This window comes from Haliaeetus albicilla, chromosome 8 (genome assembly GCF_947461875.1).
Source record: "Haliaeetus albicilla chromosome 8, bHalAlb1.1, whole genome shotgun sequence".
NCBI classification, from domain to species: Eukaryota; Metazoa; Chordata; class Aves; order Accipitriformes; family Accipitridae; genus Haliaeetus; species Haliaeetus albicilla.
The window spans coordinates 38140792-38162528 of record NC_091490.1 but is presented as its reverse complement, the minus strand read 5'-3'; the positions used below and the strand labels follow the sequence as shown (position 1 = coordinate 38162528).

At 51.0% G+C, this 21737-nt stretch overlaps 2 protein-coding genes across 13 annotated transcripts in view; both read left to right on the top strand.

Annotated features, from left to right (window-relative positions):
- The first annotated feature begins 14 nt into the window (after positions 1-14).
- On the top strand, positions 15-11109 carry LOC104321763 (P-selectin-like). 11 transcript variants are annotated; one of them, XM_069789931.1, is made up of 18 exons: positions 15-154; positions 1125-1215; positions 3499-3888; positions 3986-4093; positions 4210-4392; positions 6694-6879; positions 7013-7198; positions 7329-7514; positions 7650-7835; positions 7969-8154; positions 8288-8473; positions 8610-8795; positions 8944-9129; positions 9315-9500; positions 9658-9780; positions 10194-10224; positions 10429-10484; positions 10714-11109. In XM_069789931.1, exons 1-17 carry the CDS (start codon positions 146-148, stop codon positions 10481-10483), a joined length of 2664 nt encoding a protein of 887 aa, XP_069646032.1. In that variant the 5' UTR covers positions 15-145; the 3' UTR covers position 10484; positions 10714-11109. The 11 variants fall into 11 exon arrangements, with proteins under 11 accessions (XP_069646032.1, XP_069646031.1, XP_069646034.1 ...); XM_069789930.1 differs by lacking the exon at positions 15-154 and adding an exon at positions 447-593; XM_069789933.1 differs by lacking the exons at positions 15-154; positions 7013-7198 and adding an exon at positions 447-593.
- Positions 11110-11160: 51 nt separating this feature from the next.
- ATF6 (activating transcription factor 6) overlaps positions 11161-21737 on the top strand; it is an 83024-nt gene continuing 72447 nt past the window's right edge. The window contains exons 1-7 of one of the 2 annotated variants that reach the window (XM_069789945.1): positions 11161-11371; positions 11471-11547; positions 13269-13356; positions 13710-13804; positions 14307-14436; positions 14668-14874; positions 17392-17612. In XM_069789945.1, coding sequence (XP_069646046.1) covers positions 11302-11371; positions 11471-11547; positions 13269-13356; positions 13710-13804; positions 14307-14436; positions 14668-14874; positions 17392-17612 — 888 coding nt within the window. In that variant the 5' untranslated portion in view covers positions 11161-11301. The remainder of the gene's footprint in view (positions 11372-11470; positions 11548-13268; positions 13357-13709; positions 13805-14306; positions 14437-14667; positions 14875-17391; positions 17613-21737) is intronic. The other variant, XM_069789944.1, reaches the window with a different exon arrangement.

Here is a 21737-nt window from a genome sequence, read left to right as displayed (position 1 = left end):
AGCCAAAGCAAAAAGCCTGCGAGCGAGGAGAGCATCCGCCGCAGGAGCCGGGAGGCTGTGAGCCACTTTCCCGCTCAGCCCGTGTGGGAGCTCAGCATACCTCATCCCTCCTCCGTCCCCTGACCGCCAGTGTGGGCACTGCGACATGGACCTGGTGGGTCGGAGAGGTCTCGGTGCCCTGGGCAGCATGGGCTGGGGCTGGACCCTTCTGCACCTCCTGGGGGGCTCGGGCAGGTCCGGCTCATTGTGGGTTGGCTCCCGTGGCAGCGTGGGGATGCACCCAGCTCCCGTGCCGTGGGGCAGATGCCGAGCTGAGTCCCCCCAGGGCCGCGGCCAGGGTTGACCCCGCTGTTCCCCTCCAGCCCCGGGCTGGGAACGGGGTCTCTAGGGGTGGGAGAGCCCCGCAGCGGGGGAGGCGGGGGTGCAGGGCAGGATGCGGGCTGGCAGCAGGCTGGGGTGGGAGGGGAAGAGGCCAAGGGCAGGGAGCGATGCTCTGCACACTCGGAGGAAGTGTGAGCGCTGCTGCCTGCCAAGGGCCAGACGCGCCTGGTGCTGCTGGCAGCTGGGCAAGGTGCGTCTGCGGCGCCAACATGGTAGGTCTTGCTCTTTTCCTTGGGGATGAGTTGGGGTCTGCCTGGAAAAGGGGGTTAGGGGAGGGCAGGGCTGGGGGCAGGCGCTGCCCGGAACCGGTGCCGCTGCCGGGGACCCGCAGGATGGACTGAAGCTGCCCTGGAGAGACCCTGCCCCGGGCAGCGAGGCTGTGCCAGGCGCTCAGGGCACTGCCACTGCAGAGGCAGATGCCACCCCTGGGGTGGGTGGGGAGGGGTGGAGGGCACAGGGCATGCCCTGGATTTAGGGGCTCCCCAGGAGTGAACTGCACTGCTGGCATGGCCTCTCCCACTGCCCAGCTGTGCTGTGGGCACAGCCCCCCCAAAGTGCCTCGCTGGAGGGGCACTTTCAGCAGCAGAGCCTGGCCAGCGGCACCGCACATGCCTGTGTGCAACCTGGCACAAGCAACATGCCCTTGTGGCTACCAGGACCACCTGGCAGCGGTGTGGGTGCATGGTGGGGTGCGTGAGCCTCCGTGGGACGTGCATGTTCACGCCTTCTTCCCTGGCACGCAGGGCACTGCTGCGGGACTGTGGTCTGCTGGGAGGACGTGGGCTCTGGGCTCACGTGGCATCTGCTACCTGGGCATCGCTGCCATCACATGGGGTAAGCCACCCGCCACCCGCTCGGTAAGCCCAGCATGACCCTGCTGCCAAGGAGCCTGCAGGTCCGGGAAACTGGAGAAGGGCAGCAATGTTATTTTGGGGGCTCATTAGTCACACTCCCCATGGCTGCCAGTCCCAGGACTGTATCCTTCTGGGCTGGGAGGGGGCTGTGTCTGCCCAGGCCAGGTCCCTCCAGCCAGACCCGTCACAGGACCGTGCTCCCCCGGGGAGGGCCAGGCCATGCGCAGGGTCCCCACAGGGCATCTGGTTCCCCAAAAGCAGCGTGGCAGCCGGTGCATTGTACCATGAACTAGAGAAAGCCAGCAGCAGCTCTACCACCTGCCTACGCCCATACCCATGGTGCAGAGCTGGGCATAGCCGAAGCCACAGGACCCACAGGTGCAAGGGTGGGGACCACAGCTGGGGCAGCACCACACAGAGTTAAAGCTGCTAATTGTCATCAGGAGAAGAAATCAGAGTAGCAACTAATTTGGTTTTGCTGCCTGTAGGGTATTTCCTTCACATATTGGCATTGCATAGAGCAAAAATTGCCGGTGCCTGCTCTGTCCTTAGAGATCCTCTATGAGCTGGGTTATTTTCCAAAGAACCTTTCATGATTGAGCTAAGGAACAGAGGCAAATGCAGAAGTGTCAGGAGGAGGCTGAGATTTATCTCTGAGGGGAAAGCAAAAACGCAAAGGCACCCCAAATGTGGCGGGTGCTGAGCAGCATCCTGGGGGAAGGTGTCAGGGGCTGCCAGGGGAGCCGAGATGTTGAAATGCAGGCAAACAGCACCCACCTGGAGGTTCAGCTTCCAGGGAGAGGTAACATAAGGCTGAGGGGAAGTAGTGGGGAGGAGCTGCGCTACGGAGATGGCGTTACTGGTAGAGCTGGAAGAAAGAGGCAGGAGAACACATGGAGGATGGGCATGTAGAAGATGGGCTCCCTTAGTCCTTCTTGGTTTGGGGATGGGGTGTGTGAGGGTAGCAGGGCGGCTGCCCTGAGCTGTGCTGTGGAGGTAGCGAGGGCCAGGAGGTGGGTGGTGGGAGCTGAGGATGGGGCAGGCTCCCAGGAGGTGCCCTGAGCTTCTGTCCTGTAGCCCCAGACTCCCAAGGGGCTGTTGTTGAAGCCCACGTTTTCCTCAGCTTCAGTTTTGTTGAACAAAGTGGATAGCTTGCTCCTTCACAAGGAAAAGCAGACAAATTATAGGAATTTTTCTTAGAAAAATGCATAATTATTGACCAAACTAGAGCCCTAATTAGAGTTGGGAAGCCCTAGATTTGCATCTAATCTGTGATGCCCAGACCTTTGCCTGCATGACCACAGTGTGATATGCTCTCCTGAGACACAGGGTACCCTAGGCTGGTTGTTTGGAGCAAATTTTGATCCCCATCTCACTTTATGCACAGATGGAGATATGATCCCCGTATCACTTTCTGCAGTTGTGGAGATACCTGCTTCTGGGGAGGAGGGAGGAAGCTTTTTTTTGTGGCTAACCCCCTTTGATTGCATCAAGTTGTGGTATGAAATGCTGTAAATAAGAGCAGGGTTTCAGCAAAGTGCCCTTCACTTCTGGGTGTGGGTTCCAGTTAATTTCTGGCTTTGCCCTGACTGGCGGGCATGACCAGGATGTGAACTTGACTTTTGCAAGATGTTGTTTTGCAATACATGTTTTACAAGACTCTTCAGACCATCTCTGCCTCAAATGAGCAGCTTTGGATCCAAATGCTTTTTGGGGTCAGGGCAAGCTCATTGCTCTGCCTTGCTCCAAGCTGACTCTCCTGTAGAAGTGTAAAGCAAGAAAACCAAAGTGGTACAATTCTGCGCTTGAGGAGGGAACCATGTTTAAGGAACCATCTCGATGTTGGGTTTTCCCCTTTGGGAAACCTTTGTGGGCAAGGGAGCAGGGCTGTGGGGCAGGGCTTTCACCCCTTGTGCTAGAGGAGGGGTTGGCATTACTGCTTGGGGTTCTTCTGCCACCTGCGCTCTGCCTGCCCCATCCCATGCTGCCCTTTGTCTCAGCCTTCACCCTATCTCCCCCACCTTCCTCATCCCTGTGCTGTCTCCCTCTGTCCTACCTCAGCTCCTTCTGCCATGCCTGATCCACCCAGGTCTCCATGTAGCCTTAGAGCCCCATTCTCATCCACACTTGGCCCTTCGTCCTGTCCCCTCACCCAGCTGCCCCTGATGCCAGCCCTAGCCCAACCTCATGTCCCAAGGGACCCCATCCCCGACCTGGCTCCCATCCTTTCTGCGTCGATCCCAGACATCAAGCTCTCTCACAGGTGCGGTGACGCACGTGGAGGTGGGTGCCTGGACGTACCACTACAGTGACCAAGGGGACTACACGTGGGAGCAGGCGAGGAACTACTGCCAGACCTTCTTCACCGACCTGGTGGCGATCCAGAACAAGCAGGAGATTGAGTACCTCAACGAGACCCTGCCCTTCCATGGGCGCTACTACTGGATCGGCATCCGCAAGCTGGGCGGCACCTGGACCTGGGTGGGCACCAGGAAGGCGCTGACGAAGGAGGCGGAGAACTGGGCAGACGGGGAACCCAACAACCGCCGCTCCAACCAGGACTGCGTGGAGATCTACATTAAGAGGCAGTGGGAGTCGGGCAAGTGGAATGACGAGCCCTGCAGCCGGAAGAAAAAGGCGCTGTGCTACCGGGGTGAGCAGGGGGACCACGGCACAGACCTGGATCAGGTGGGCTAGGGACCTCGGCAGGGTGGCTAGCGGCTCCTGATGACCGTCCTCTGTGTATGCAGCCTCCTGCCAGCCGTTCCCATGCAGCCAGCGTGGCGAGTGCGTGGAGACCATCGGGAGCTACCGATGCGAGTGCTACCCCGGCTTCCATGGCCCTGAGTGCGAGGACGGTGAGCCACTCATCCCCATCCCTCCCTCCTTCCCTGCTGGAGACCCTGAGCCCCGCCGGCAAAGCGAGCAAGTTCGTTGTGCTCCTAACGGGCTGGCGGTGCCGCATCTCTCCCAGTTGTGCAGTGCACCAAGCTCGAGCCCAAGGGAGTGACCATGAACTGCAGCCACCCCTACGGAGACTTCAGCTACAACTCCACCTGCGTGTTTGGGTGCCAGGAGGGGTTCGAGCGGCGAGGGGTGGGCATGTTGCGGTGCCTGCCTTCCCAGCAGTGGTCAGCAGACACCCCCACGTGCACAGGTAGGGCCTGCCAGGGGCTGGGGGTCTCAGGGATGCGGCATCGATGCTTTGGGGGGGGTCAGCCCTGCATGCCCAATGCTGCTCAGGCAAGCAATGGGCTGGGCTTGCCGTGCTCCTGCCCTTTGGGGAAGCAGCTCCTGGTGCTGCATGCGGGGAGCGGTTTCCCGATGAGGCTGTGATGGGCAGAGTGGCTGTGAGCTCTGGATGAGCCCTCTGCTCTCCCTGGCTGTCCCAGTGCTCTTGCTCGCTGTCCTGAATCCCATGCAGGTGCCAGCACCCTACATGCACCGAGCACGGGGGCAGAACGGTGTCTTAGCACCTCCATCACCCTGGGTGGCACAGTCTCCATGTCCCCAAGCCCACCCCAATCTGCCTTGGGAAGGTGCTCGACATCTCAGGGGTCCACAGAGAAAAGCGAAGTGGGGCTGCCATCCCGCAGCCAGCGAAAGGGTGTAATCTGGCAGGGCTGGGGCACATTGAGTACGGGTGAGGACCCATGAGATGAGGTTAGATATAAACTGGGAGGGACAGAGAGGGGCAGGAAACCGCAAAGGAGAGAAAGCTGTGGTATGTTATGCTGCAGGGGCAGAGAAAGTCTTCTTGTCAGCAGCTTGAGGGTTTGCAGCTAGGTGCCAGGCACCCCAGAGAGGTGCTGGGCTTTTCTGGGAGGTGTAAGAGCCCTGCTCCACCTTCTCTGTGCCACTGCATGGTGCATCTGCAGCCTTGCATGAGGATGGGACAAGTTGAGGATTGGAGCAGACATGGGACAGAACTGGGGACCTTCTGTATTCGGAGACCCAGCAGGAGGGGTCAGGGGGCGGACAGGGTCTCTGTATATATGTTTTAAAAAAAAAAAAAAAAAAGCCTGCCTTGAAGTTAGTGCTGATGATGATGCCTGTGCTGGGTGGGCCTGTGGTCCAACCCGGAGCTTGCTTTAGGCAGCTGAGACCAGCAAAGCTTTCTGTGGCTAAGGGGAACAGAGATGTGATGTGACTGTCCTGTGGCCAGCAATGGCAGGGTCAGGAGCTGGGTCCCAGTTTTGTGGAAGTCCCCCCAGGCAAGCTGGGCTGAGCCTGCCCGCTCCAGGCTTTCTAAGTTCCCAAAGGCTTGCTTTCCCAGCATATTGTTTTTTCCTGCTGGCTGTACGTATGATTGATTTTTCTTTTTTTGTAAAGAATCAGATGAGTCAGTCGCCTTTGCTGATAATGAAGCTGTGTTAGCAAGCATTGCCAGTTGGGTTTACTCAAAAAAACAAGCAGAGGCTCCTGCTGCGGTGAAGCTGATGGTGCTGTGGGCACCATGAAGAACAAGGCTGCCCGTCCTGCCCTCACATGCCCTGCCCTGTGTCTGCCTGTAGCTGTTTCATGCCCCCAGCTGGCTGCCCCCGAAAGGGGCCGGGTCGATTGCTCCCACCTGCACAGGCATGTTCGCCTTCAACTCCATGTATGCCTTCTCCTGCCAGGAGGGGTTTGAGGCGACGGGAGCATGAAGGTTGCAGTGCATGGTTGGCGAGGTCTGGACAGGGTCCCCCCGCTGCTGCACTGTGAAGTTAGAGCCTGGGCTGCCTGCTGAGGGGTGCCTCAATGCTGGGTTTTGAGGCCTCAATAGACACCTCTGGGGATTCTGTGGGAAACCAGGCTTGCCTGTAAAATAGCTGTGAAAGGAAAATTCTACCAGGGAAAGTGTTTGGTGTCAGTCTGAAAGCAGAAGGTACAGGGAATGGGGACTGTCTCACCCAGGCTGGGTGCTGGTGGTGGTAGATGTCCTCCTGGCACTAACCTGCAGTGGTCCTGCAGGCAGTGGAGCTGCTCACCCCAGCAAACATTGGGTGCTGTGCTGCCCTGGCATGCAGTGAAGCACACCCTGGGAACAGCCTGGGGACGCCATCACAGTCATCAAATCCTGGTCCCCTACAGTCCCAAAGCCATCTGGGTGTCCTTCCACCTGCTGCTGTGACAAGGATGGAGGCAGGGATCTGCTCCCCCTCCAGGGAGGGAGGCGAGTAGGACTGCAGCAGCTGTGGTCCTTCGTCCTGGGGGCTGTGACCTGGGGTAGTGCAGGGGATAAGCAGGGCTCTGGCAGAGCAGCAACTGCCCCCCCCCAGGAAATCATTTGTATCGCAGAAAAATTATTGTACCAACTACATTACTACTGTTTTTGAAGAGGCGAGACTTGTCTGGGTGAGAAAGGTAAATCAAAGACATGTCACCATAGATTTGGGTTTGTGTGATTGGGATTCAGCCCTAAACCCTAGTTTTAACATCATCTATCCTGTCTCTAAGACCTGCTCTCTCATTGCAGCCATCACCTGCCCAGTGCTCAGCGCTCCAGACCAGGGAGAGCTGAACTGTTCCCACCTCCATGGGGACTTCGCCTTTGGCTCCACGTGTGCCTTCTCCTGCCAGACGGGGTTTGCACTGATGGGGTCAGAGAGCCGTGAGTGCACAGCCATGGGGACCTGGACGGGAGATGCCCCACGATGTGAAGGTAGAGCTGCTGCGAGAGCTCAGGGTGTCATTGACCTTGGGGTGACACTAGGACATTCCCCAGCCTCTTTGTCCCAGCAGTTTAGTTTCCCAGTCCCCAAGCTCCTGCCTGAAGTGTGCCCTTTGCCCTGCAGCCATCACCTGCCCGGTTCTCAGTGCTCCAGACCAGGGAGAGCTGAACTGTTCCCACCTCCACGGGGACTTCGCCTTTGGCTCCACATGTGCCTTCTCCTGCCAGACAGGGTTTGCACTGATGGGGTCAGAGAGCCGCGAGTGCACAGCCATGGGGACCTGGATGGGAGATGCCCCACGATGTGAAGGTAGAGCTGCTGCTAGAGCTCAGGGTGTCATTGACCTTGGGGTGACACTAGGATGTTCCCCAGCCTCTTGGTCCCGGTTTAGACTCCCAGTCCCCAAGCTTCTGCCTGAAGTGTGCCCTTTGCCCTGCAGCCATCGCCTGCCCAGTTCTCAGCGCACCAGACCAGGGAGAGCTGAACTGTTCCCACCTCCATGGGGACTTCGCCTTTGGCTCCACGTGTGCCTTCTCCTGCCAGACGGGGTTTGCACTGATGGGGTCAGAGAGCCGTGAGTGCACAGCCATGGGGACGTGGACTGGGGACTCTCCACACTGTGAAGGTAGAGTTGCTCCTCAAAGTGTCACAGGCCTTGGATTGACCCTAGGATGTTCTTGGGTGTCTTGGTCCTCTCATCCCAATAGTTTAGCCTTGTACTGCCCAGGATCCTGCTTGAAATGTATCTCTATCCCTGCAGCCATCACCTGCCCGGTTCTCAGTGCACCAGACCGGGGAGAGCTGAACTGTTCCCACCTCCACGGGGACTTCGTCTTTGGCTCCACATGCGCCTTCTCCTGCCAGACGGGGTTTGCGCTGTCAGGGCCAGAGACCCGCGAGTGCACAGCCATGGGGACCTGGACGGGGGGCTCCCCACACTGTGAAGGTAGAGCTGCTGCTAGACCTCAGGGTGTCACTGGCCTTGGGGTGACAGTAGGATTTTCCCCGGCCTCTTGGACCCAACAGTTTGGCCTTGTAGTCCCCAGGCTCCTACTTGAAGTGTATCTCTATCCCTGCAGCTATCACCTGCCCAGTGCTCAGTGCTCCAGACCGAGGAGAGCTGAACTGCTCCCACCTCCACGGGGACTTCACCTTTGGCTCCACATGTGCCTTCTCCTGTCAGACGGGGTTTGCACTGACAGGGCCAGGGAGCCGTGAGTGCATGGCCATGGGGACATGGACTGGGGATGCCCCACACTGTGAAGGTAGAGCTACTGGTAGAGCTCAGGGTGTCACTGATCTTGGGGAACATCCTAGTGTCACCCCAGCTTCCTGGTCCCAGCAGTTTAGCCTCTCAGTCCCCAGGCTCCTGCTTGGAGTGTGTCTTTACCTCTGCAGCTATCACCTGCCCGGTGCTCAGTGCTCCAGACCGAGGAGAGCTGAACTGCTCACATCTCCATGGCGACTTTGCCTTTGGCTCCACATGTGCATTCTCCTGCCAGACGGGGTTTGCACTGATGGGGTCAGGGAGTCGTGAGTGCACAGTCACAGGGACCTGGACTGGGGATGCCCCGCACTGTGAAGGTAGAGTTGCTCCTCAAGGTGTCACAGGCCTTGGGTTGACCCTGGGATGTTCTCAGGTGTCTTGGTCCTCTTGTCCCAACAGTGTAGCCTTGTAGTCCCCAGGCTCCTTGCTTGAAATGTATCTCTATCCCTGCAGCCATCACCTGCCCAGTGCTCAGTGCTCCAGACCAGGGAGAGCTGAACTGCTCCCATCTCCATGGGGACTTTGCCTTTGGCTCCACATGTGCCTTCTCCTGCCAGACGGGGTTTGCACTGATGGGGTCAGAGGGCCGCAAGTGCACAGCCGTGGGGACCTGGACTGGGGATGCCCCACGATGTGAAGGTAGAGCTGCTGCTCAAGGCATCACAGGCCTTGGGTTGACCCTAGGATGTTCTCAGGTGTCTTGGACCTCTCTTGGTCCTCTCTCATCCCAACAGTGTAGCCTTGTAATGCCCAGGCTCCTGCTTGAAATGTATCTCTATCCCTGCAGCCATCGCCTGCCCAGTGCTCAGTGCTCCGGACCGGGGAGAGCTGAACTGTTCCCACCTCCATGGGGACTTCGCCTTTGGCTCCACATGTGCCTTCTCCTGCCAGACGGGGTTTGTGCTGATGGGGTCAGAGAGCCGCGAGTGCACGGCCACAGGGACCTGGACGGGGGATGCCCCACAATGCAAAGGTAGATTTTGTGGTCATACGTGTGTCAAAGTGCTCTGTTGTAGCAGACTGCGTTCCCCAGCATCCCCTTCCTCTCAGCACCCCCAGTCCATGGCAGCTCATCCTCTGGCTCCCCAGCCCACATGTCCCCAATCCCAGCACCATTGGTTCTGTCTTATTGACACTACTGCTGTACTTTATCTCCAGCCATCAGCTGCCCGGTGCTGGACTCCCCCAGCAGAGGCCAGTTGAGCTGTTCTCATGTGCACGGGAACTTCACCTACAACTCCACATGCACCTTCTCCTGCGAGGAGGGGTTTGTTCGGATGGGAGCAGAGGTGCTCTGGTGTGCGGCCACGGGGAACTGGACCAGGCATCCCCCTGTCTGTGCAGGTATGGTGGGACCCCCTGCTCCTCTAGCACTGGGGGGGGTGTGTGTGTGTCCAGCTTCCTGCAGCACATCTTGAATGTGGTGGGGGACACCCCAGTAGCTTGGGTGCTCTGAAGTCCTGACAACTTTCTAACCTGTGGGTCTGCGGATCTGTTTCAGAGGACAGTGCCCCCTTCTTAAAGCAAGTTCTGGCTTACAGCAGCGGCACAGCTCTGGCAATAGCTGGTATCGTGCTCTCGGGGACACTCATTGCTCTCCTTGCCAAGCGGCTCAGCAACAGAGGTACAGAAACACCTCCCGCAGCCCACCGTTGCTTTGGCTGGGGGCTCTCAGCCCAGGGGGTTAGAGGTCCAGGGGAGGGGAGTGATGGTGAGAGGAGTTTAGCAGTGTGACTGCCTCAATCCATGTGTTTTATTTGCTGTGAGTTGCTTTGGTCTGGCTGCACCTCCTTGGCAGTTTGTCCAGGTGGACTTGTCAGCAGCCAGGTTTGGAGGACAGAGCCAGAAAAACACCTTAATTGCAAAGGGGAAGAAGGCAGTTGTTTCAGCTCCCCCTCCCTGCTCCATCCCGTGCTTGTCAAACTTGGTTCAATTTCAGACGCTGCTGCTGCAGCTTCTCAAGTCCTTCACTAAACAGATGTGGTTATTTCTTTTCTATCTGCACTACCCATGTGGACATTTTAACACTGTTATCAGAGGAGAAGAAGAAGCTCCTGAACCCCACCAGGTGAGAGCTGTGCTCTGCAGGAGGGTGGCTCTGCCCTGTGCCTGTCACAACCCTGCGGTCACCCCCGTCACCCTGATCTGCCTGCGTGAGGCTGCCTTTACATGCAGTGGGACCATCTTCAGGGCTGACGGGGCTGTGCTTAACCCATGCCCTTCACGCTCCTGCCCTCTCCCCCAAGGCGACCCCCTTGTGTCTGTTTTCCAGTGACCTAGGATCGCCGGGCATCTTCACCAACGCAGCGTACGACGCCAACCTGTAAGGTGAGCGCCGGCGAGGTGCTCGCGGCACCCTGCGCTCCCGCAGCGTGCTGGAGACATTCCCCCACGCTTCTTCTGGGGGTCATGTGTGGAAAATTCACCTGGGCAGCTATCCTCCTGGCTGGGGTGCTCCCAGGTGGGGACACCCCTTGGGGAGGGGAAGGGGGGACACGCTGCTTTCTGTGCTGCACTGAAGGGGATAACACCAGCTCCGGCTCTCCTGTGCCTCCAGCCTGGCCGTGACCAAAACCCACCACGTCCCCCAGTGCTGCAGACCCAGCGGGAGCTACTGCCAAGGCCCAGAGGGACTTCACGCCCCGGGCGGCAGTCCGGACCGCTAGTGACGGGTGGAAACCGCCCCCACGCTGCGTGTATAAACCCCCCACGCACCCCCCCGCGGGGAGCGGAGCTGCCTTCCTGCACCACCCACGCGTGAAGACCTGTGAAGACCTCTGAAGACCCGCCTGGGGCCCTGGGCCGCCTTCACCGCGCTCTGGGGACGGGCCTGCCGCCCGGCCCTTCCCCTCACGGAGCTGCCTCCCTGCCCTCGACGTGCCCCCCCGGGGCTCCCCCCCCCCCATTCGCGCTTCTGGCGACGGGCTTGTGTCAGCGGGACCTGAATAAACGCCTGTGTCTAACGAGCCGCTGCCTCTGTCTGCCTGGGTGCGGGTGGGGACGGCCCCCGCCCCCGACCCTGGGGCTCTGGAAGCGAAGCCCCGCGGCGGGCAGCGGCCCCATTTTGTGTCCGCCGGCGGCCGCCGTAGGCGGGGCGGGGCGCTGCCGGGAAGAAGACGTGGGTTTCGGGAGGAAGGCGGAAGCGATGGCGGCGGCGGAGGCCGAGTGGGAGCCGGCGGGGCTGCTGCCGGCCCCGGGGGGAGGCCTCGACTGGGGTGAGCGCGGCAACGGGGGGTACTCGGGGGCCGGGGCCGGTCGGTGGGGAGCTTCTCGCCGGGGCCGGGCCGGCGCTAAGGCCGCTGTCTCTCCCGCAGAGGCGGTGCTGGGCGAGGAGCTGAGCGAGCTGCTGGGCGCCGCGGAGGCGCGGCGGGCCCCGAGGGACGAGCCCGACGTGAGTACCGGGCGGGGACGGGGGGGCGGCGGGAGGCCGGTGTGCCCCCACGGCCCGGCTCGGGGGGTGGAGGCGGCGGATCCCCCGAGGAGCAGCGCTGTAGGTTTCATGGCGGCCGTCTGGCAGGAGACACCGGCTGGAGCGCCGGTGGCTCACAGGCCTTCGCCCGTTCGCCCCCGCGTTAGTTGTTGAGACGTGGGGTTGTCGATCTCTTAATAAACTGTGGGTATCACAACTAGAGGTTTATAAGGAGAGGGTTTAAGGGGAAGGTTTGAGGGGCCGCGTCCAGGAAAAGCTGTGTTGTCACTGGCCTAAGGAAGGTAAACTCCCCCTGCGAGGCAGTGCTGTTGGGGAGTACGTGTCCGGGTTGCGTGGAAGGAGAGTGAAGAAGCGTGGGTACGTTACAGCTGCTGTGCTTTATCCCCTTGTCTGTAAGAGGGCTTCTTGTTTTCTTGTCTATTGTAGAATTTTCTCCTAAAACCTTTGTTTGTAACCTTATGCATTAATCCCCGTGTTTTTCACTGTCTGATCGTACATACTGTTTTTTTCTGTCCCAGGGCATTTGCCTTATGGATTCTCCACTCTGTGTTCTTCCCCCTGTCTTCTCTCTGCTCACTGTGTCCTAACCCACCTCCAGCACAACCCCTGGGTTATCCAATGTAAACCTGAGGTATTAAGAGCATTAATGTGGGAACTGCTTGATTGTACAAAGGAAAGGTATTGCCCATTGGCAGGTCAGCGTTAGTTACCTGTGCGGTGGCTCTTACTGCACGGCTCAGGCTGTGGTTTTTTGTCATTCTTCCTATAAGTGTACTCTGATGAGCTTTCTCTTCATCCTAGTCTGCAAATATTAACGTCTATGCAGTCTGCTGACTTTCCGAGCCTCCCTTTATGAGGCAGGTTGAGAATGTAAGGAAAGGTACATTTGCAGGATAGTTTTTTAGCAAGAAAATTTTTGGTCTGTATTTTTTCTAAGTTGGGTATGTGATATTTATATTTTTCATGCAAGTGCTTATAAAAGTGCCACATTTGAGTAGGGAACTGAGACTGACAGATTTATCATCAGAAAAAATGGAGCAAAAAACCTGATCATTGTTTTAAAGGTCGTATAATAAATAATATCTATGAAGTGATTTTAGTCTTTTTTTTTTTTTTTTTCCCTGTTGGAGAAGGAAACTGGTGTGCCTGGCTTTAGAAGATGATGGTGTCACTTTATTCAAGTATAGGGAGAGCTAATACGTACTCAGCAAATCAGTCCTCGTGTCTCTTTTCCTACTGGTAAACTGCCGCTGATGCTGCTTTTGTTTATAAAGTGCTTTGAGATGTGGTGATGGAAAGGCATTAAGTAAATATTTCAGTGCAGATGGGGGGGGATGGCAACAAGTTGCTACAACTTGTGCTTTATATGAGATGGTTCAATGACTGGACTTAAAACTCTTGCTTTACAAATTACTGATAATGGTACAATAATTAGTGATGGTCTTAAACTGCCATACTCCTTTCCTACAGGTCTAAGCTTTAAAAGAAGCCTTGTCTTGTGTATTCCAGTTGAGAATTGTCCCCTTAGGGGCTTTTATTTCTGTGTGTCTTAAGGCAACTGAAGTGATAGTTGTGTTGTTTTGTTTTGTTTTCCAGAGCCATAAGAACGTGAACATAATGGCTGGTGGTTTCAATGTATATTGTATTTTTGTATTGTTTCTTTTTCTGAACTGTCATTTCAGGAAAATGATCTCTATAACTTTCATTTTGATTTGGATTTGATGTCTTGGGACTCCGACCTTTGGAATATTACAGGCCATGCTTATACAGGTAATTAACCTTCAGTATTTTGCAGGTGTGACTATTCCTCCTCCAGTCCCCCCTCCCCCCCTCCCCAAAGGGTGAGCTGTTACAACTTAAGGATAGTGGTAACTTACTTAAAACTATTTGATGCCCTGCAGCATTTAAGTCTGCGATGAGAAGTCGTGCTGTGTTTCTGTAGCATGGGTACAGCTGGTGTGGACTGCCCTACAAGCTAAGCTGTATAGTATCTTTAATCTCACTATGTTTTCTGCTGTGCCTTGCTTCAGGAATTAAATAGCTGGTGTAGGGCAGTGTGTTCTTTGCTGATCTCCTGTTGCTAAAAACTTGTATGGTAAATTTTTTTTATCTGCCTCTTGCAGATGCAAGCGTGAAGACAGAACCCTTATCACCAGCCACTTCAAATTGTTCAGTCCCTTCTCCATCGTCTGTGGACTCTCCAGTGCAGAATGTGCCTGTATGCAGAAACCTCTGTGTAACACAGATAGCAGCAGTCATTCAGAACCAGCTGTGACAAACAAAACGCCCAGTGATTTACTTCTCTGACCAACTTCATGGCATAAGAGGAAACAGCTTATTTTTCGAACCCTTGCAAAAAAAACTTCCCTTCAGTGATGTTTTTTTTCCTCCCCCGCTGTGACCCATTCTAAAAAGAGCATGTTCCGTTCTGTTTCCTCAGCTGTGTTTATTAGCCTGGTTGCAAAAAAAACGCCTTTTAAAGGCTTCTGAGTCTAGCAGTTGCTGGCCTCTGCCTCCTGTCGCTCTGCTGATAGGGAGAAGTACTTGTTTGGTTTTCTGTGGTACTTAGCATTGACCAGAATAAAACTGTGGAACAAAACCTTTTTCCTGTTTGCTGCAGCAGCAACGCAGATGTGATGAAAGGCAGTTATACTCTGAACTGCTAGTAGACACTTTTATGTGTTTCTGAAGCATTAATCTCATGTACTTTCTGTCTGCAGGATGATGTGGACTTCAGCTGTAGCTCCCAGATGTCTCCCATCTCTCTCTACAGCAAGAGTTGCAGAAGTCCTGCATCCCCCGAAGGAGATGGAGGGAAGAAGCCTGCTGTCAGCATCACTTCTCGGTCTGGTACGAGAGATTGAGTTACTTTGATTCTGCAGATAGTATGCGTCTTGCATATGAATGTTTAACTAACAGACACTAGTATATCCTCTCATTTCTGACTTGAATTTGTGATCAGATATGTTTGTTTTTAACAAATATTATAGATGGGTAAAAAAACCCCATACCAAACTCCGTGTTATTACTGCTTGAATTCTTTATCTTCTGGTCCAACTCTGACTCTTTTTCCTTTCCTAGCAAATAATTCTGCAAGGACCCTGAAGAGGTGTGGTCAGACAGTGTCCAGGCCTTTGATACAACCCAAACCTCTTTTGCCTGCTGTACCTGAAGCTCAGGCTAACATTGGCATCCCAGCTAAAACCATCATTATTCAGACTCTTCCCACGCTTGTGCCACTGCCAAAGCATCAGCCAGTTGTTAACATCCAGCCAGCGCCTCCTAAAGGTAGGTGAATTGTCTTGACTGAGCCGGATCTTGGGGGTAAACACTATGTCTGTTTGGGATGGTCACTAGAATGAAGTTAGCTTTGGCAAGTGAAATGGGAAGGGTAGGAGAAAAAAGAGGGGTGCTACATTCTTTGCTGAAAAAGCTTTAGGCTGAGAAGATGGCCATATTCCTCTCTCATATAGTCCTATGAGAAACAGCACTCACCGGGGCATTATGTAGAATGGAAGTCAGTATAGCAAAAGAGACTATGCTGAGCACTGGCAGTTGTGGAGGTAAAACTGCTGATTTGGGAGGATCTCTAGGGCCCCTTGCTCTGCTGCACTTGTGATGGCAATTGGTGCATAAGGTAATAACATTGCTATTCTGTCGTAACCAAAGGAAGATCCAGCAGAATCAGTTAGGATGGCTCAAATGAAGCTTGAAAACTTGGGAGGAGTGATAAAAGCTTTTTTTCACCCACATGAAACTTGGCCACAGGATGGTGGGAACGTGAATTTATGGCTTTTTATCTCACTAAACAACATTAAATAGGATGTTGTGAAATTAAGAAAACCATGTCAGAGGTTAGAAAAGTTGCATACAGCTGCAAGGAGATGTTAACAGCAGGCAAGTGATTTCCTGTCCCCTGATAATTCTTCATTCCTCCTGTTGCCCTGTAATGGATTTTTGAAGTAGCTCGAGCCTTCATTTCTGAATCCAAAGCATTATTTTACTCTTCAGCTGAGACAGTAAGGACATAACTTGCATTGCTGAAATTGTCAGATGCAGTTGCTCGCTTTCACCAGCTGATGGCTGCAGTCTCTTGCGGTTGACCGCACAGGCACTGAGGCGTGGAAGGAAAAGGAGACAAATGCTTAAGGGCATGTGTCTAGAGATCATTGCAATAGTGAAAAATTTGTCTCTATTACTAAGTACTCTTCCATCAGGAGTTAAGCCAAAGCTGGAGACGCTGACATTTGTTACAACATGCCTAAGATAGTTAGACCGCTTCAAACAGAGGTCAGCACAGTCAGTGTGACCTAATTCTTATTCCTTGTGATGTTCCAGCTGATAAAATACCATCTGGAATAAGGAATGTTGGCGATATGGATTTTTTTGAATATAAGTATAGTATTGTGAAGATCAGCTGCTTCTTTTCCCTGAAAAAAAGTCAGGAGAGTAGTTTCTGTGAGGTGGTATAGAGGAAATACTTTTGGGAAAGTATTTCCATGCCATGTATTTACTTTAACTGATGGTGTGTTTAAAAATTCTATTGTGCCACTTCCATAACAAAAACCATAAAGATCTTTTTCATTAATCAAAATCCCCTGCACATGACAAGTTGGAGCTACCACTTTAAAATATGCTATTATTTTCAAAGGAGCAGGAGGAGTGATTTTTACAGTCCCTTTCATAAAAGCTTAAAGAAGAAAGCATGATATTAGAGCATCACATAGTCTATGCATAAAAAAATTGTTGAAATAATCTCCAGTTCACCGTTTGAGTTCTTAAATAGGTTAGTACTAACTTCTGATGTCTTCAAGATTATCTCTGTAAAAAAGGAGATCTAATCCTACACCTCATACATAAAAGATCTTAGCGCTAGGTAAATTACTTCATTTTTCACCTTCCAGAAGGTTGGGTAAATGCTGTAATACATCGTTGTGCATTTTGCTTGGAATGCTGAGCTGCAACGTGCTGTTTCTGAAAGCTGGTGAGGTCATCCTGTTACAAAGGATTAGAGAGACGTTCATGTGTTTTCAGACAACAAAATATTACTCAAGCACCTGCTTGAGTTAAATGTAGTTGTTGGACTGACATTTCTTGGAAGTGACTGTTTTTAATTCCATTTCAAACTCTGTCAAAATTACTTCATTTTTTCTGCTTGCTTTTCTTTAAGCTCTGTTCAGCTTGTGCATAAAATTTCTTATACAAGACATTTAAAAAAAAAAAAATCTCTTGTCTTAGTGTGAGTTGAGGCTTTAACTTACGTTTTGAAAGTGTAACTTGCCTTGTTCATCTTTTTCTATGCTATTTCTGAATTGGTTTGTATAGTCTGAGTCACTTCTGTGTATTAAGTTTTCCACTGAATACAGCAGTAAAGTAGGGATGGACAAAAGGAGGAGGAGGATCGAGGTAAACTGGCTAAGTTCTTTGAAAAAGTTGCTCAAAGTGCATCAAGTGTTAGCAATTCTGAAATGAGTAATGTTTCTAACAAGTGTTGATTTTTATTAACTTTGAAGAGCTTTTGGAAGAGAGATGGATTTATTGGATCCCTTTAATATGTGTAGTTTTGGTATGCAGGATGGATTAAGAGCCCTGCAAACTTTTGAGCTTTTTTTTTCTTTTTCTTCTTTTCATTCCTATCCTGTGGAATATACTAATGCTGTAGAATTGTACTTGAGATAAGTTGTGTGGGGCAGGAGTGGAAGCAAGGCTTTCTACCTCCTATATCAGTATTCCCCTACAAACTGGTCACGTACAAATGCATTTCATATCATACAGTGAGCACTCCTGTTTGTTCTTGTGTTCTAGGTCAATCAGTGGTGCTCCCCCAGCCCACTGTGGTACAGCTCCAGGCTTCTGGAGTGCTTCCTGCCTCCCAGCCAGTCATTGCCGTCACTGGAGGGACCACACCACTTCACAATCATACGGTGAATGCATTGTCTCCAGCTGCTGGCAATGGCTCAGCAAGTGGCAAAATACCAGTGACTAAGCCCTTGCTTCAAAGGACCACACCAGCAATGGGTCTGGATGTAAGTTCTGACTGTGTGATGATAGCTAATAACCAAAGCTTGGAAACAGTTTTCAGTTACCTGCATGTGGGATATAATGGGAGAACCAGGTCACTTTAGAGTCTCAGGAAGACTGAGCTGTAGTTGAGCTTGTCTAATAGGATTTCTAACAGTGAACAGGGAATTCGGCAGCTTGGCAAAGAATGGCAAGGAACAGTAGATGAATTGGAAATGTCAGCAGTAGGTCTGATTCTTTTTCCATCCCCTTTATCTCCCCAGATTTTACTCATGATATTTAGAAACTTCAGGTATTGGGTTTCATATGACCCTAATCTCTTCAGGCTCCCACAGGGTAAGCTCTCAACAGTCACTGCACAAATAAATAAGTCTTTCCACAGTAGCTCACAGTTAGCGGTAGGTGTAAACAGAAATAGCTTTTGAGATGTGTGGGTTTTTTTTCCCCCTTCAGCTTTGACATCTTAACTAGCTAGCAAGCTGAGCGTTAACTTGGTTTAGTTCCTAGTAATTTGAAGCTGCTTTGGTTGCATTTTGTTGTCCAAAGGAAGGCATTGTTGTGGAAAGTACTGAACCTTCTTGTTTGTGGCTTTTGAACTCTAAGGGTGATGTTCTCCAGTGTGGTATTCCAACCACAGTTGTCATCAGCTGAGGGTCCTATCGTATCCCTCCATGTGAGGGAGAAAACACTGGTGTCCATTCACATGAAATTTTGCAGTATTGTCACCCGCTTATTAGCAGCACAGGACACTTTCTCAAAGGCATGTACCTTCTGGCGTCTTTGGAGGGATGTTGTTGTACAGTTTCCTGGTGTCTGAGAATCGCCACTCATGCTTGATGTTAAATTTTCCTCATTGTTTGTGTTTGTATGTGGGCTGCATTTTTAAATAAATAATTATTTGCTACAAATAATTCAGCAGCCAGACTGCAATGGAAACCTAATCTTGAATTTGCAAGAAGCTATGCTAACAAAGGTCTGTTAGTAGACAGACCAGTTAAGAGCGCTGCATTTTTAAATGATAATTGCCTGCCATGCAAAGCCAACCTGAAGAGACCTGTCAGCAGTCATTAGATTTGTGACTCCCTGTAATCGGGAGTAGCATGGCACCTTGCCATTGTCTGAATATAAGGTTTAATTGACAAAAGGCCCTTATTGTCATCATACTTCATATACACATCTGTGACACTCAGTAGTCAAATGTGTTGCTGGGGTAATGAATAACTGTTTATTTTAAATGATGGTTGTGTGGATATTTCCACCTGAAGCTGTTTTATGGAAGCAGTTTTAAGACTTGCTATCAGCCTAAATGCTGCACATCTTAACCTGTCTTTATTGAAACATGAAAAAACAGTTGCGACTGCTCTTTGGCACATACTATGAAATAGCACTTTGAAAAAGAACAAATGTTTCAGGATACAGCTGGCGCCAGCAGGGTTAAAACATCTTGCGACTGCTGTAGACGCCATATGTGGCACTCAGAGCTGCACAGATGTAGCTGTCATTTGAGCTCTGTAACATGTGTTTTTGTTTGCTAATCTAAGCAGATGTTGCAGGATAAAAAGAAACACTGCAGGACTTTCTTTTGCACTTAGGAGGGATAAACAGCTTAACACTCAGCCCTTCCAGTGGATTAGACTGAGATCGGCTGATAGCAACCTGTACACGTGAAGCCCTATGTTGTGCTTGTCCTGATAGCACATGTTTATGCAGCTTGCCAGCTGCGGGCAAGTGCCAGGCTTTCAAGGTGGTCACTCTTCACTAGGAAACAGGTGAAGAACTTTCCACTAGGAAACTGAACAAAAGAAACGCTGCCTAAGCAAGCCACTCTTCTGGTTGAAGCAAAGAGGCTCTTAACTGAAAAAGCAAATTGCCTTTCCTGTAGCAATTAAATGATATGATGACATAAACGGTAGGTGTGTGAGAGAATCCAGTTTAGTTGTGTCCTTACAGGGCCTTTCTTTCATGTTTCCACTCTGTAGTGAGAAAGGATTTAATTCTGCTTCCCAGTTCTGTTGATAAAAAAAAATTGAAAATTTAGAAAAAATGAGATTACGCAAAATTACTTCAACATAAGTGTGGATTTCTATTAAAGAATCCTGTTTTCTGTGCTGTACATTGGGTAATTTTCATATGAAATAAACTCATTAGTCAAGTTGTGTTCTTTTGAGTTTAGAGACAAGAAATCCCAGATCTTTCATAAGAACAGAGAAAACACTTGCGCAGGTTTTGTATTTCTGCATTTAAGATGCATCTTCAAAGCCAGCAGCTTTTATAGGCTGAGGTAAGAAGCCAGCCAAAGTAAAGTTCAAACAGTTTGTACTTTCAGCTCTTTGTTAACTTTCCCAGTGAGTGTACCAAAAACTCTGGAATGTGAGAGACATTCTTACTGGCTTATGCTAGAAATACAGCTTGCATTGGGATGGAGGCTAAATTTTGCTCAGAACTGAGTTTTCTTTGAAAGACCAAATTGAGGTAGCAGTGGTTATTTGTAAAGACTCTGAAGATACAGGACAATCTGAATCTAGTTAGTACTGTTTGAAGCAAGGTTTTGCAATGAACCTTTCACTTCTCCATATTTACACCATCTTTTTTGCGTGTGTGTTAGTGGTGGTGTAGTTTTTAAAGCTAGGAAGCAAAAGTTGCATCAATGATTTATGTTTGATTTTAATGCCTATGTTTTCCTTTTATGGTCTGTGTTTTCTGAGAACCAGAAGTTACTATCTTGAGTGGTAAATTAATACAATACAACCTACAACCTGCAAAAGAAGTTAGCAGAGGTGTTTGCTATGTTTAATCTTTGTTCAGCACTTGTTGCTTAAGCAGTCTGACATTATAAATTAGTTCCTCTCTCTCTTCTGATTATCAAAATGCTCAAGCAAGGGGCATGCTTATCTTGATGCCAAGTCAGCTATGTAATGCTTAGTGCCATACTGCTTCCAGATTCAAGCATTGTTGCACTGTTTCACACACACAACTCTTTCTGTTTCCTGAATCAGATTTAGGTAGGATCAGGTGTGCAGTTGTGGCTTATTCCCCAAGAAAAGCCAGGCAAGTGCTAGAGGGTCGACCAAGGATCTTAAACTGTTCTAGGGATTGTCAATTAAAATAACTCAAGGACACTGTTTGGTTTCATTTAAGCAAGCTCAGGAAATCGGTGGAAGTGAAACTGGTGTAGCATAGACTGAAATGCTGTTACTGCACAGAGCACCTTGAATCAGACTGGGGAGAGCTGCTGTTCCTGACAGCGTTTGGAGAACACTGAATAAAGGAGGGCAGTCTAGATAAATACCATCTGAAACGTAGCTGGTAGTGTCTGAAACAGCGATATAGACATACCTTAGGATCTACTTTTAGTGTACAAACACTCTATTGGTGCTTGAACTCTATGTTTTCTCCAGGGAAGCAGGTAGATTTGCCAGACGTTCCAGATACTTAGTCAAAAGCTATCCAGTAAATAATCCTGAGCAGGTCTGCAAACAAGAATTGATGTAAACAATTTGGTCTTCTCTGTTTGACTTCACAATGCAAAACCTCTTTAAAAAGAGGAATGTAACTACTTGCTTGGAATATCACACAACTCAAGCCAAAGCTGCTGCATGAACTCATTCCTTATTATTTCATCTCTGGACAGATGAAAGTGATCCTGGCCCTAGATTGGTGTATTCTATACACTGCAGTCCTTGGCTAGCCTCAGTCTGGTTTTTTTTCCAAAGTTTTTATGTCTGCAGAAGTTTTCTTCTGTTAAGTATTGTAGTACTTAAAAAATTCAAGACAAAGCTTAGCATTAATGAAAATATGTTAAAATCTTTTCCTTCTCCACTCTCTGCTAAAGAGAAAAACTGGAGTAAGTACAAACAGCTTCACTTTCACAGACTTTTGTTGGTGGCAGCAGACTAGACATATAATAAATGATCTTTACAGAAAGCAATTAGATCAACATGGAGAGAGCCCAAAATGTTAATGCGCTGTAACGCGTTTTCTTAGTCTTTGTCACCAGACTGCAGTATCATGAAGAAGAATGACTTCTTCAAACAGCCTGTAGCCAATTTTTCTTGCAGACACCAAAGCCCTAGAGCAATATATTGTCTGTGTGTGTGTGTATATACAGGGTGAGTGTCGGAAGGCTATGG